The 16,418-nt window shown below is 45.2% G+C and overlaps 1 protein-coding gene across 2 annotated transcripts in view; it reads right to left on the bottom strand.

Annotated features, from left to right (window-relative positions):
• Positions 1 to 608: 608 nt before the first annotated feature.
• LOC139059552 (uncharacterized) overlaps positions 609 to 16,418 on the bottom strand; it is a 67,994-nt gene continuing 52,184 nt past the window's right edge. Inside the window, exons 7-9 of one of the 2 annotated variants that reach the window (XM_070537981.1) lie at positions 13,371 to 13,430; positions 4,325 to 4,383; positions 609 to 1,108 (exon numbers count right to left, since the gene is read on the bottom strand). In XM_070537981.1, coding sequence (XP_070394082.1) covers positions 4,355 to 4,383; positions 13,371 to 13,430 — 89 coding nt within the window. In that variant the 3' untranslated portion in view covers positions 609 to 1,108; positions 4,325 to 4,354. Of the gene's footprint in view, positions 1,109 to 4,324; positions 4,384 to 13,370; positions 13,431 to 16,418 lie in introns of those variants that run through there. The other variant, XR_011514195.1, reaches the window with a different exon arrangement.

Below are 16,418 nucleotides of genomic sequence, written 5' to 3'. Positions count from 1 at the left end.
ACCTAGGCAAAGGGAGAAATTTCAGGCGCAAACGCCCCCAGATTTTCTCTCTCGCACCCGCTGAAACGACTAGCCAATCCCGTGAACTGGCGTTTCCTCTAATGACCGTCTCGTGACGAGACATTGTCAACGTCGACCACCTCAAGACCTACTATGACCCACACCTAGTGACAAGCTGTTTAGGTGACCGGGAGACTCCCTTTTCGTTCCCGTGGGTAATTGTAGAGGTGGGTGGGAACAATGTAGTGTTTCGTCCTCTTCAGCGAATGCCGCTCGTGCTGAGAGTCCGTTCCCTGTGCTAACGGTCGGTCCCAAACGCCGGTGACTAATAACCGCCTTTACAACACACACACACACACACACACACACACACACACACACACATATATATATATATATATATATATATATATATATATATATATATATATATATATATATATATACATATATATATATATATATATATATATATATATACATATATACGTAACATTGCGCCCGTCGTGCTAACATGATCGGAAGAAAGAGAAAGAAAACAGAGCCTGTGTTTCCCAAGCAACATAGGGATTGGGTACAATGGACTTGCATGTCCTTATCCTATAAAGTATTTAGGAGACGCGACATTGATTAATTTTAAACGAATAACATCCATATTTATTATGGCTGACTCTACATAAGGTCGTACCTTCGCGATTTTAGTGACAGCTGTAACAAATCATAAAGCGTTCAGTTTTGTAGAAAACTAGCCATGATTTCTTGACGCGACCAGTTCCGCCAGTAAAATATCTACGCGTTTCCCGACTTTTCTCGTTACTGCTTGCAATGAGGCAGATCATAATGTATGAAAGGCAATGCCCTTTCATTCCATACTTCAAACTATACCTCTTAAGTGAGGATATAACGCCAGCTAAACATTGCGATGCCCAAATAATCTTGCTATGTTAATTGACACAATAATCAATGCGCTAAAGCGCGCTAGGAAAAGATATTCGTCGCATGCTGTCAATCCCAGAAGCTGCACTTGTTCGATGGGTTCTTTGCCGTGCCCTGTGCACATCCGAATGCAGTGGCAAACTCGTACGAATTCTTCAAGGGCACGTTCACTCTGTAAGAAAAAGACAAACGCACACACATACACACACAATGAAAGAGAAATGCCTTCCAAGCACACCAGCGCTGTTACTAAGAACTAGCGCCAAGATGTAAAAAATTGAGTCGCCATCACGGCCCTGCGAAAATGCATGTCCAGTGAAGCTGTAGAAGCCACCACTACAAGATTTGAAGGAGGGCATGCAATGCTTTATTGTTTGAGTGATGGTGGTAATGGCAGTAATGGTAATTTTGGCAGCGCGCCGCCGCTGCTAGTGTTGCCGTTTCTTTTCCCTTTGCTGCTCCTCGTACGCACGCGGGTCCTAGAGAGTCCTAACAATGCGCTGCCTATCCACACTGGTGCTGCGACAACAATGAAATCAGTTGCTAGGCTGGTTCTGTCGCCGACGGAAGGCTATAGTGCCGTCACTCCCCACGTCGCAAGCTGCCGTCGCCGTGGCAGCTTGCGCAACAGTTTTCCTTACCGCGAAACGCATGCGGGGGAGCGCTACGTGCTTCGCATTGCTATCACGAGCGCCTAATCAACAATTATGTGTTTCAGATACTTGTTTTGTGTTTGTTCTTTATTGAAACGAATGCATTGATGTGCTGTATGTTGTATGCATGATACAAAAGTATTCATGATACACTTTTCGCTTCAATCGTTGAAGTTTTCTTTTTAACTGTTCAAAAATAATGATGGGGTTTTGCGTGTCAAAACCACTTTCTGATTATCAGGCACGCCGTAGTGGAGGACTCCGGAAATTTCGACCACCTGGGGTTCTTTAACGTGTACCTAAATCTAAGTACCACGGGTGTTTTCGCATTTCGCCCCCATCGAAATGCGGCCGCCGTGGCCGGGATTCGATCCCGCGACCTCGTGCTCAGCAGCCCAACACCATAGCCACTGAGCAACCACGGCGGGTTTTAACTGTTCAAGGTCCCTTTTTTGTATGTGAGGACGCGCGGAGAAAAATTCTCACCATCTAGAGGCTAAGAGCTTCGCTGCAAAAGCCACGGTAACACTGGTATTGGCTGGTACGCACAACACTGTAAAGCCGACAAAGTAATGGGGAATACAGCACAGCACATATCCTTAATGTACGTAAATAAATAAATAAGTAAATAAATAAATAAAAAATAAATAAAGAGTGCCGTTTTACGCGCCAAAAGCACAATTTGATTATAAAGCACACCGTAATAGAGGACTCCGGATAGCTCGTCTGTTTTCTTCAGTGTGAATGCTTTTTCACTGACTGAATCGTGTGCCGATATACGCTGTTCGAGCATATTATTGCGATATCAATTATATGGTCACTCCAAGTGAATTTCTGCCGCCCGTGTCGCCGTCGTCGTCGTCGCCGTGAAGTCACGTATAATGTCCAAGGACGATAAAATCGTCGCCGCGTGCCGTATGCTGCATGCGCGAGTGAAAGCGTGCCAGGGTGAGCCGGCGATCGCGGCACAATCTCGCGCAAGCAAGGGAGGGAAGCGGAGAGGAAGCGCGCCGTCTTCCGTCGCACGCAAGGCGCCCGGGGAGGGAAGGGTAGGGAGGGAGGCACATTCTACTGCGGGTGGCCCGGCGCGCCTTTACAATTGCCAGGTAGCTCAGCGGGGCGCGGCATTTCAGAAGTCGCCCGACGTCTGTGCGCAGGCGCGAGTAGGATCGTGTGCGAAAGCGAACATGCAGGGGCTTTTGCTCCTTGAATATCTGACTTTGCCTAGGTACGACGGAGGAGAAGTTTCTTTGCTCGTTCTGCATGCGCTTGCCCTTGCGGCTCCCGCCTGCGATTTTGGCACATGTTTGTGCAGGAAGCCGTTTATTTGGCTCAAAGGGGACCATTCAAAAATGCTCCTGAAAGGTCACTTACACCAGCATACGAAAAGCCTGGCACGAGCGAACATACTGCTCCAGAAGAGCAGGCCCGGCCTCTACTATGGCCCCTGCTGCTCCCCCGGGAACATCCCTGATGTTTTCTTGTAGACAGAGCGCCGTAAGTTGCGAGAAAGCTATAATCCGGCATGACTGATTAAGCATGAGCGCCGCAGGTGCGAGAAAGTCTGTTCGTCATACCCTTACACACAAATGGGGTGTCAGTGCCCACTATTTCACCTGCTTCACCTGGTCCACCACGCTGGCAGCCAGCGTCGGAGCGTAAACAAACTCGACGCCACTCCGCAATGCCGGCACGCCTAGGGGACAAACGCATACAACACCAGCAAAGAAACTTCTCCTCCGTAGTACCTAGGTAAAGTCAGATATTAAAGCAATAGAAGCCCCAACATTTTTTCTCTCGTACCCACTCGCGCCTCCGCACAAGCGTCGGGTGACTTCTGAAATGCCACGCCGCACTGTGCTGCCTAGCGATTGTAAAGTCGCGGCCAGGGCGGCCGCGCGTGCCCGCACGGGTCACTGTATCTTGAAAGCCATCTGCGACGGGGACAGAGTCCGCCGCGCGCTGTGTTTCCGTGACTTAGTTCGCGTTGATGCGAGACGCAGCACGAAGGTCAATTCACTCGCTGCTGCTGCCGCGTTTCCTCACTCCAGCGTTTGGCAGCAAGTTTCTGCGGTGATCGAGTGAAATGTGTTCATGTTTGCTTCTGCGGGCGTGACACCATGCTTGCTCATTTAGCTAGTATGCCTATGTTTACAAGAGTATACGGCTGATAAAACTATCTTTACTTCACATAGTTGTCCAATACTTTGCTATCGCAATCGATGCTTCGGCATTCGCGCGAAACTGCGACTTTTTTTGTTACGCGAAGTTCAGCTTGGTATCGTACTACTTTCGTTGCCGTCTAGCTTCAGCATTTATTACAGCGTGAAGAAAACAACTATATTTTAAGTAAATGGCCGTTCTTGGCGCTTGTTCAAGTGACGCTTGAGTGAAAGTTCGTAACGTCGCAAGCAAATAAAAACATAGTGATCTGCCACAGCCCGGCCGCAAAAGAGATGCATCTGAATATGTGTAGTACGCCGCGTCTCGTTCGAGCACAGCGTACTCGATTTGCAGCAAAAACAGTTGAGCAGAAATCAACGAAATGATTTGCCAACACTGTTATTTGATGATCTTCTAAAGTACACAAGATACCCATCAACGCTGGACGTTTTGACCACGTGGATAAGTGCGATTACAAAACGTTCAGAAATGCGAGTGTACTTTCTCGGTGTGATATCAAAGAGGACAGACAGCGAAAAAAAAAACACACGAACAAATTTTGCCGCACTTACCTGTCACGCATAATCATCCACTTCACCTGATTAGGGCTGTTTCGGCTTGTGCAGTAATTCTAGAACAAGAAGGCCAGGCAACGATCATCAGAAAGTGAGCACAGCACAAAAAGTTAAATTTTAGGGTTTTACATGCTGATAACACAATCTAATTATGTGGCACGCAGTAGCGGGTTCGCCGGATTTTGTCAGGCCAGCTGGCTTTCTTTAACGTGCACCTAAATCATGAAGATTCACAAGCGTTCTTACATAAAAATGTGGCCGCAACGGCCACGACCTCCAGCTTAGAAGTGCAACGCCATACTCACTGAGCTAGTGCAGTGGGCAGTGAAATGCCTCGTTCTTATGATGACACACTCACTGCTCCTGTTCATGAAACACTAGCCCTAAATACGAATACAATTACAAACTACCAGAATGCACACTAACAATCAATGAAATATTTTCGTTCTTAGAGCTCTATGAGAGAGTACGCTGAAAAAAAAATGTGCATGCAATAAAACTATACCGACCCAACGTACATGTTAGAAAAAGTGAAGCGAAGATTTCGTAGTTGTGTTAATGACACAAATGCGTAATCTCTTGCAACGCGTTTTGCAGCAATAGCTATTATTATGTCTGGCAAAATGGGCAAAACAAGAAGACTCCCCCCAAGCGAACCAATTAAGTATCCTACATGTTCATGGACTACTCTCCCTCCGGGATCAGTCCGGATTTTGTTACGCTACATCCGGGATCAGCGCAGATTAGAATTTTAAAAAGTTTTAGAATAGGGGCCCCAAAGAGCTTTGCGGGTGTTCCCGTTGCGGCGCATATGAGTGAGATAGAGAGAGAGAGAAACTTTATTTTGGTTCCTTCAAGGATTTAGCGTCTCGAGGTCTCGGTCGTCTTGGGCGCCGGCGACTTGGAGCCTCTTTCAGCAAGGGTGGGCCCCTATTCCAGGGCTCCACTGAGCCTAGCTACCTCACTAGCGTGCTGCGCTAAGGCCCTCTGGGCCGTGAGCTCGCAGCTGGTAAGCCGACTTCCCGCCGTGAGCTCGCAGCTGGTAAGCCGACTCTCCCATTGTGAAGAATCTTTAGAATAGGGCTTTGCGTTTGCGCATAGCGTCTTGCGTTTGCAGCACAGCTACGACGTGAAAGAAAAGCTATTATAAACAATAAAATACGATATACGATTTTATGATAAGAACTGTAATTTTGACATGTGTTTTCGCATTTAATTGCAATTTAGACGATATTCTATAATCAGCAAGCAATTTGCTGCGCCTAGTTTTGTGTAACGAACTTTACGCGCCTTCACAAGCCATGTTAAGCCGTGTTGGACTACGAGCCATGAAATCGACACTCCAATTTGGAATCGCGGTGTCTAATTAATCATCTTCTGTCGACATGTTAGTTGAGAGACATAGATAAGCGCATTTACTTCTCCTAGCTTTCTAACTTCACGCGTTACCACGAATCGAACCCAGTTTGGTGCTAGGTTAGAGCCGTCGCTTCGGTGGGTGCCGCCATGTTTGTTGACGCAAAGCTTTTGATGCAGCTTTTGGGGCTCCCGATCAATCAGTGAAATAGCGTGCCCGACGCGAAACCCAAAGGCAGTTTGCGTCTCACGCATGCGCAGTGGCTTCAACGCTATTTCGTTGGGGCCCCAAAACGTTTGGGGCTCCTATTCCCAAACTCTCTATTGCACTATCTCAGCGATCGGCCCACTTTACTCTACGGGAAAACTACCGAGTAGACGTGTCAAACCTCGAGAAAGAGGGCAGGCAAAGCTTTGCCCTAAAGAGAAATTACGAGCTCGAACGTATATATTCCTTGCAGTGGGATATTTAGGCGCCACGTTTTTTCATTGCGTAATTCCGTACAGAACAGAGCCAGCAACCGGCTTATCTCCAGGGCTAGTGCATACAGCTGTACAATACGCCAACCCGTTACGTAAGTGACAAGGAGCTGGTGACAAAGCTTCCGTAGGATCCCACATATAGAAAGTGGTGGCGTGTTACAAACGCCGCCATATTATGGTGCTAGGATCAACGTTTACACAACTTTGCCAGCGTGGACATGTCAGCCGAGCAGCGCCGCTTACTTTGCGCAAAGCTCGACCGCAGCGCCCTCACAGTCTCTAGGAACAGGGTGGTTGCTTGGGCTAGTTGGTAATTCATGATCAAAAATAACGTACAGCGCAAAGAACAAGGACAGCGATAGACGACATACACAGCGCTGACTTCCAACAAGATTTTATTGCGCATGCAATAAAATCGCATGCATTTTCTGCGCATGCATTTTCTGCGCATGCCTCTTCTTGTATATATACACACGATGTGGCGACGCAATAAAATCTTGTTGGAAGTCAGCGCTGTGTATGTCGTCTATCGCTGTCCTTGTCCTTTGCGCTGTACGTTATTTTTGCTCTAGGAACAGGTCGCGCCCGGATCGAGAGCAGGACTTGCGAAACTAAACAAAGTGTCTATAAACATTGGCTTGGCTCCATGATGTCAAACACGATGTTTCTGGCAATGGGTTTTGGCACGATTTTCGTTCCAAGCTTCATGACCTGTAAAGATGGACCTTGCGAGTGCTGCCTCGACTCTGCGTGAGCCTCGACTGCGATGAGGGCGCCTCCCTGCTACCGTGGTACACGCAATATCCGAGAGGATAATGCGTGTACGACGGCGATATAATTGTGTGTTCACTTCGATATAACTTGTGCAAACCACCGCAATGCATCTTCCGATTAACATAATTAGGATGGTGCATCAAAATGCGCAAGATATTTTTTTTAAGACAGCTTTATTTTTCTTTCGGACAGCTCGGCCCGCGTCTGCTGGGACGCATGGTAGAACACAGAAAAGCAGCGCTAGGAGACGGGTAAGATACGGCGAAGTACAGACACCATGGCTGTAATTTTGCAAGACAAAATTGATTTTACTGCTCCGGCTTTGTGATGGCTGTTCTTTTGTAACTTCTCCTTTATTAATGCTGTTCTTTCCCTCTACAATAAGCACAGCATACAATAAATTCATACTGTTGTTAAAATAGAGCAGCTAGCTTCTGCGCAATTTCTCCTAACCTTGTCCCGTTTCCCAGCGGTGTTGTGCTGCAACCAAGGACCATGCACTCTGCCCGCCAGAGTCAATACTTGCTAGTTTATCTGAAGAGTTTCTAAATTTGGGCATCAGCAATTGAGACAAACTCAATGCAACATCGGAGGCTCGCGTCGGCGACACTATTCTCCGGAAAAAAAAAGAAAACTTCGCATATTACGTTGTTATTGCATATTGTGCACAGCAGCACGCGTGAGTATACCATTAAGCATGAAATTGTCATTCTTGGATATAGTGAAAGAATAGATCGCTGACTGAAACATTCACATATTCACTTGTTGAAGTCGTTAACGGTCGCTGAGCTGTCTATTCCTAAAAAAGCGTACAGCGTCAAACACGTGAATTTCCCGCGAAATTCACAAAATATTTCAGACTGAGCCTTGGTGATTTCTGCTTTCTGGAAGTGCCCTTGTTTGCTTGTTCGACGCGATTCCTTTCTGATGAATCTTGCTTTTCGCATGGGCCTTAGTGGGGAAGAGACCGACGGTAGCAGTTGTAGTAGTAGTAATTGGATGTTTATTTAACGAAGAAATACATCAAAAGTAACTAAATAAAAAGCAACGAAAGGAAATTTACTGCCGACCGTGCTATAACTGTCCAGTGCAGACGGCTGACAGTTGGGCCAGCAGTTGGGATAGGAGAAAGGACAGGGAGAGATGATAATAGAGAGAAGGCACGTACCCAGGATCTTTTTCGGGGGGGGGGGAACTTAAGGTAACTTGTCTATGCAAATGAGGGGGGTACCTTTAATAGCACGAATGTGAATAACGCCCGCCATTCGCCATAAAAGCGCGTAAACCCACAACATAGAAATGAAATAAGGTGTATTTTACAGGTACGCCTGTGCGTACACCTCTCCTTTATGTGGCAAACATGTCAAATGTCAAGAACCATGTCAAATGGACACGCGCAGGAAAGAAGCGCAGGAAGAACACTGCCAAGAACAAGTAAAGAAGCGAAAGTGTAAAATAAAGATTACTTTAGTAGAATAGAACTTTTAAAAAGCAGCAGTTGGAAACAAAGGCACACGGACCACGCGGAGTTGTTTTACTCCGCCAGCCAATTAGAGAAGCGAACAAAATCGTCGTCATGCAGCCTTTTCAATATGGCGTCATACTTGATACCTCCGGAGCGTCTGCTTTGATAAAGCAATAAGGTGTGCAACAGACACGTACGAAATGTATGGGGACTGAGCATTTCACTCATCAAAAGTCCGGTGCAGTTCATTTCACTGCTGAACCCGTTTTACTCATGAAACTTCACTGCCAACTGAAGGGAAACTTCACAACAAATAGTTGTAGCGAAGGAGCATGTTATTTCAGTTCAATAAAGAATTGGGCATTCGCCATTCCACTATAATAGGCGAGGGAAAAGGTATAAAATTACGCGCTAATAATTTTATTTTTTGTAGTTACCGCCTTATTTCGGTAACAGAAAAAGTTTGAAGCACAGATTATTTGCAGTCTCGCGGAGGAACAGTGGCTGGCTGTTATGAGGGCGTGGGCGGGGCTTCATTGCAGACTTAAGTTGTATCCAACAATAGTAGTGTTTTAGAATTAGGTCTGGAAGAATTATACAGAAATATATGTTTGCGGAACAATCACAGTTCTTTTGGATCCCTCGTTTAAGGCTCTAACAAGCTAAGTGCCACAACCGACTCATATTGCTATTTGGGAAGTTACGTAACGATGCATGGCCGCCAGTCGCGTACAACCGCGTATGGAGCAGGAAGCTGCGATTCTACACGTACTGCGCCCACCGAGGTTACAAAAGCACCTACATAAGCACAGTAGAGAAGTGGCTACGTTAGGCGGCTCGAATGATAAATGTAGAAGCGTCATTCAGAACACACGGAATTGTCGTCCATTTCCGGCGGCGTTCTCACTACTTCCTTTTTAAATAAAAATATGTTGATACATGAATATTTTCAAAAACAACGGCTAAATTTGTTAATTTTCGCTTTTCCTTCCTGTTTGGCTGTTTGCCTTGGCTCTCTCCCTTAATAGATTGCTTAATTTCTCGAATCCTTGCGACTCTTGTTTCCAGTTGGCAATTTTGCACGAAAAGAGCTGTATAATCAGGGAAAAACCAGACGAGTTAACGGGTGACAGTCATATTGCCTATGAGTTATAGGGTTATTGCAGGGTATGATGATGGACGCTGTCTCGCATTCTTTTATTTTCCACCTTATCTAACCCTTATCACGGGTATATGGTTCCGAGCATCTGTCAGCGTCGTGGCGAGCAGTCACTCGAGAAAATAATGAAACAAAAAGAAAAATTAAGCGCAATTGGCATTTTCTCTGGCCGCAACTCGTTCCACGTGCATACAGACCAGCTGACCACGAACTGAATCCCTTTCCTGGTCCCTGGATCAGTCTTAACGAAGAAGGTTCAACTAGCGAAGCAACAACGATGCCCGTGACCGTTGAATAGACGGTGACAACCTAATGCATCTCGAGCTAATCGCGCGGGCACCGATTTGATGTGGAAAATGGCCTTCACATCCCAGGAGACGCCGATAACTACCGCCATCCAAAAGGAGTGAGACCACCGTAGTAATTTCGATTTGCTGCGTATTTCCTTAAATAACTGCGCTCCTCACTACGGGGGACTCGGTGATAGGGTATCTTGTACTTTGCTCTATTCAAGTAAATAAGAATTAAGACAGATGACAGGCAAAAAGGTCGTAAAGAACTTTTGCGCCATAGATTTGACGCAAGATCGAGTTTTCATCATGCCGTAGATCGCCCGAGACAAAGGGAAGGCCACAGCAATCATCATTATCATTATCGGTGTCGCAAAGCGTGTTGGTTCTTGCACGAAAAAATACTGCGTCACAATAATTCTTATGTCGTTAAAAATCGAAAAAGATGTTTGTTTGTTTTTTTGTCGCAAGGCACGTATGTTCAAGTAGTATGTAATTATATAGAGAGCGTTTAATTTACTGAAACTGAAGAAACGGAACGGACCAGCTCATCCACTCCAGTAGTGGGAATGATGCGGCTATCACCATTCAGAAGAGTCAAAAGGAGAGTGGAATTACGGGTATCTCCACTCTCCGGAATGGAGTGGGGATGGAATGAGGGCTTGCATTCCCCAACTTTGATAGAGGGAGTACGTAATAGAAAGGAGTTAAGTACATATGGACAGCGGAGCTACTAGGTCACACTTGTCTATAGTTAACTTGTGGAGTGACTCCTTCGAGAGAGTGCGTCTCCTGGCCCTGCACACCAGCCCCGTTAGGTTGCGTATAGCGCACTCGGATGATGAAGCCCGACTGCTCCAAGAAGACACGCGCTGTTCTGTGAGCCGCCTCCCGCGCCCTTTTACTGTGTATAAACGCGTCACGATGCCGTACGCCAGGAGGACTGCGTGGCTATGCGATCGACGCCGTCGGCTAGACGGCACGGCCCATGCTCGTTGCCGAGCACGCTGCAGTGGCTTGGGACCTGCTGCAATCGGACCCCGAGCAAGCGGAGATTCTCCAGTGTATGAATCACGCTTGGAAAATAACTCCTTTTGCTGCGATAGCAATTTTGTGAACACTAGCGCCATAGGCTGTAGGTGCGAGGGAGCGTTTGCGAGGGTGAGCTAAAAAGGACGGTGGCATGATGCGGCGGCGTCTTTTCGCGCGCCTATGGATTTAACAGGCAAGGCTAAAAAGCAAAGCTAACAGGCAAAGTGATATGCAAAGTCTGGCTAATATCTGTGGACAGGAAGCGGATAAATTAGGTCTGAAATTTAGTGTTATAAATCAGGTGTTATGGTATTCAATGAAAACAGCGAACAGACGGTGACATACAGGGCCAGGGAACACCTCGCGTAAAAGAATATGAATACCTTGGTATATGCATAAACGAATACAATAGATATATGGACGCAAAGAAAAAATCGATAACAGTAAAGCGGGAGAGCAATGCGGCCATAACGAAACACAGAGCGCTTAGGGATGCAACAGGTACGACGCGCTTCGGGGTATGTGGAATTAAGGAGTAATGGTTCCAGGACTTACATTTCGCAATGCGGTTGTTGGCTTGAAATCAGGGGTACAATCAGGACTCAATAGCAACCAAAGGTCAGTGGGACAGCTAGCATCGGTCGCTCACGGGAAGTACAAATGAAGCTGTGCAGGGTGATATGGGCTGCACAAGTTTTGAAGTGAGGCAAGCTCACGGTAAAATTAATTATGAAGAACGACTGAGGAATATGGAAGAAAGTAAATGGGGTGGGAAAGTGTCTAGCTATTTGTACAGGAATAACATTGATTCACAGCGGAGGAAAGTAACTAGGAAGCGTACCAGCAAGTATGCGGCCTGTATGGTGAGCAACACAGTAACAAAAAAACGTCAAGCGGAAAGTCAGAGAGGCTGAGAGAATCTCATGGGTGGCGGCAAGGGAAAGGAAACCTGCCGTGAGTAACTGCTTAAGAGGAAAAAATGAAATCAGGATAGAAGCAATATATGATAACTCAAAGGGAAGCTGATTGTTTATCCGTGTTTATCTGAACCAGTGAAACAGCTTTCAGATGTTTTGACACACCGCCTTTAGGAGTAGATCGTGATGCAAAATTTTATGCCCTCCCTCCGCCAGAGGAGACTATACCGGAGCGTGCATATTTCTCTTAAAATGTTCGAAAAAAAGATTTTGCGCTTACCACTGGACTGCTGGGGCTCAAATATCGCAGTGAAATTGAAATTTGGAGTCTACGCCGTTCAACGTAACACTTGAGTCAGTTAATTGCCTCGTTTTTAGGGAGAAAAAAATGTGGAATTGCTTTCGTTTATGGGAATGCAATCCATTCCCGCGACGCTGCTAGCATAAACTTGTGTCGCCTCCTGTCCCCGGCTACGCAATGTAGTCGTAAAGGCTTCTTTTTTTCCCCCAAGCGCTAAAGAAAATCCGCGAAACACAAAAGTGTTGCGCGAATAGTCGCGTGGCGCTTTTCGCGGGCTTCTTGTAGACGTTGAAAAAACTTTTATGCTTGTCGTATAAAGTGACAGAAAGATTGATAGGGAATTTTCGATGGTGTGCTACATTTTTCTGGTTACAAATTTTTCACTGATTATAATATTTGAGACCTTTATTTATCAGAAATAGCTAATTAGTAATTAGGCAAAATATGTGACAGAAACACGTCTGACTTGCTCTAAGCGGCAGCAAACAACATTACCTTGGTTTGGGCTAACTACGTGGCACGCGCGCATTTTAAAAATTTGGCACAAGTTACGTAGGACACTGTGTATATAGAACTCTCCTGCAGGCCCAATTTGCAGTTAGGATATTCGGCAAATGAATTTTACTGCTAAGTACAGCAAGAAGGTTACCTACATGAGCTCCATGAATTGTGCTCGTTCCTTATATGTGAACACATCAAGAACATGTATATACTATGGGACAACACGCTTAGTTTTGCTTGGCGAACCTGCTTGCCCAAAATGTATGACCTGATGTTTATGTGGTGTTATGAAAAGAACGCTGCCCCAGCACGGATAAAAAGGATCTATAAATACCCAACAATTAGACCTCGACCTGAGTGAGCTCATTCCACACGCTCGCACATAATTTCCATAATACAAACGCGCGCCAAAAATTTTCAGGACGTTGCCTAACCTACGTGACATAACTTAAGCGATGACACATCCTTATCACATCGGTGGAGGATGCAGCGAAAGTAGAGGAAACAAGACACGCTAAAGGCCATGCGCGTGCTTCGCGTTTCAGCGCAATGGCGCTGACTATCCTGCCCTAATTTTACACGCAGCTATGAGCTACGGGACACGTGTCGCTCATGTTTGTTTTAGCGTCGCGTTTCCGTGCCCCAAGCGTCCGAGTTGAATGCTGGAGGACGCATCGGAGCGGCGCCGCAGCTTTGCAGGTGTAGGGCAGGGCTAGTTCACTACGCGCAGGCGGAATCTCGCAAAGGTTTCGATGCAAAACTTACCTTCGTGTAGGCAGAACGAGCTGTTGCACATCACTTGATCCCCGCTGTATGGCTTCTTTCCTGAGGAGACAAAAAAAAAGTATATTATACGTATAATTGGGCACTGTCTCGTCGAAGGTGCAGCGTACTTGCTTGAAAGAAATTCCCTAGCAGCTTTATCAGCGATATTCGTAACTTCAAGGGGTGTACAGTAGCGCGATTAAAAGACGGGACAAATAAATACACACAGGGTCGCACACAGCGCTAACTTCCAACAATGTTTGTTATTGAAAACCAGGCCGTACTTATACACTCAGCCAGAATGAGTCAGAGCCATGTGAACAGATAAACATTCAGAGCGAAACATTTTTATAAGTGATATGTTAAACCATGCGCTACCGCACACCCCTTGAAGATGCATTACCAACAAGCCCACATTGCAACCCTCGTGATATTCGTAAGGGCGTATCCAACGCTGTATTCACGCTTACTTCCCATAACCGCTCGCTTGTTCGGCGCAGCATGCGTTTCCCCAGTCTGTGGCGTCTGCCATAGGACAACGTTCCAAAAAAGCGACCGGCAATGTTCACAAAAATTACGCGCTTAAAAAAAAAAGAGTTATTGCAGTTACAGCCGGTAGTTGTCAAAGAAATCAATACCTTGGTATAACTGCATTTAGTAACGGAAGAGTAAATATCGTGACAATAGGTAGTAACACACTTCTTATGAGTACAGTGCAGAAAGCGTGCAAATAAAGCCGTCTATCTTGGCGGTGTTGTGACTAAAATACGGACACTGCACCACTCGACTTCTAAAGCATGCAATATAACGTTTCTTTCTTCAGATCAAACACATTTTTTTTTTTAAATCGCCTGTAGCAGGTAATGAAACTCCAGTCTTCGAGGTGGATTACAAGAGGCGGAGATACCCGCACTAGAAGTCAAAATGCATATTCGCCTAATTTAAGGAAATCCCTAATTAACATTTCCCCTAATTACTTCTTTTTTTTGTAGACGGTGAGCTAGCTGGCAAGGTATATTCGCTAGGAACAATTTCCAGGGGTCACCATACTTTGGGATACGCGCCGTGAAACGTGTGGCAAAAATGCGCTATTGTTTCACTTAGTTAACATACCTACGTGTTATGCACTGAAGCAAAAATGTACCTGAAACGTCCATGTATTTCGTCGTCCACTTTAGGAATGAACATCTCAAAACTGCGCCACCCTGAAAATTCGTTCCAAGTGGACACGGCTTGCGAGCTCACCGGCTACAAGTCATATTGCATTATGTGGTGTAAAGATAATAATGAGAAAATTGATTTGTTAATTGTGATAATTAATCACCTAACCATTTCGATTATTCACGTAGGTAATGTGCGCCTCTCTGTGTACACCGCCTCAATGACTGAAATTATATCTGCCATAGGCACTTTTTTTTAAATTCTGCATGGTCTAAAAGGAACACCTGGTATATGCAGTTCTATGTCATACATCTACGGTGCGCCTTTGAACAAAGCGTACATGACTAACTCTCGTTTGTAATCGTTTCCTTCGTGATGCCCTCTGAACTAATTACATTGTGGTCGGCTGTTAAACCTTTTATCATTGTCGCCAAGTACACGCAGAAAGTTTTGCGGCATTGACAGTAAAGGATCATTTTTCCGAAGAAGCCTCACACTAAGGCGGCTCATGTAGAACATGATAGAAGCCACCCACGCATTTTGCACTTCAAGGCGGCGGAATAAAAACTTCATGCTGCAGTTGCTGCTGCCTGGGCTTTGGACGTTACGCCGGTGACAAGTTAATGAAGAAAGAGCAAGCTTTAGGTCGAGAACTTTTACCTCTACACACGAGAACGGAGAAGTCGTTTATCTCCGCAACTTCTGCACCGATTTTCATGAAGTTTGTTGCACTTAAAAAGAAAAGGTAAAAATCTAGAGACTCTAGATAGATTATTATTTTATTAAGGGTGTCAGCGTATTTTTTAAGGAATACTGCAAAATTGCAAAATTATTTATAATCAAGCATCCTGCTTACAACTATGTAGCTAAGTACTACGAAAAAAAACGACATGCAACCGATAACATATCAAACGCGGATAAAATTGGTGTAATATACATCGCTCTGAAGTATACCGCTGATTATTCAGCGGGGCCTTTGCAAAATTGACGTAAACAGTGCAATAACTATATGTAATCTGTATGTTCGTACATCGTCTCTTTGAGCTTTAGAAGCTCCAACATCTGCTATTTACAGAACAGCAATATCTGTTTTTGACGCACAGTTGCTGATGTGTAGACTTCGCGCTTCAGTTTTTTTTTCTAACCTCAACAAATTTCTGGGAATTGTAAAAAATTCCAGGCCCTGAATGAAAATCCTACTTCCTATAGTGTTCCTACAGCATTTATTTCTCTTTTTTTTTCAAGTGCAGCAAGTTTTCCCTAAAATCGCCCTGTGGGTTTTCTCACGAGAACATTTCTGGTGCGTTCTACGCGTATATTTTAGAAAGCGGCATTGCAGTCGGCCCCGATTTTTCTTCGCGCTGATGAATTGGAGTGCCCGACATCACGCTGTTTCTAACCTTCGCAATTCGACTCGGGTGGTCCTATCTAAATACATGTAAAAGGAGAATTCGTTTTTCTAGGCAACCACTGCACCAAATTTGACGGGGTTCGCTGCATTTAAAAGAAAAACTTAAAATCTAGTGACTCTTGGTTTCGAATTTTCGATTTAGGTCGTCAATGTTTTATAAAAACTAGGCAAAAATCGCAAATTTTCAGAAAACGAAACTATCAATTTTACAACTCCGTAACTCAGCAAGAAAAAATGATATCGCAATTCTGTGAATTGTACCTGATAGCACATCTAAAGCGGACAAAATTGATATGTTACACATGAACCTCAAAAAATGGGGAAATGTGTAATTACAACTTTTGCAGAACCCTCGTAAACAACGTAACAGATTCACGTAAGATGTAAACTGACATAACAAATTTGTCCGCTTTGAATGGTCTAATGGATGCCGTTTACAGAATCACGATATCTGTTCTTGATGCAGAGCTATTAGT

The sequence above is a fragment of the Dermacentor albipictus genome, chromosome 1 (assembly GCF_038994185.2).
Source record: "Dermacentor albipictus isolate Rhodes 1998 colony chromosome 1, USDA_Dalb.pri_finalv2, whole genome shotgun sequence".
NCBI classification, from domain to species: Eukaryota; Metazoa; Arthropoda; class Arachnida; order Ixodida; family Ixodidae; genus Dermacentor; species Dermacentor albipictus.
The sequence above is the reverse complement of the archived record's forward strand: the minus strand, read 5'-3'. Positions and strand labels throughout refer to the sequence as shown.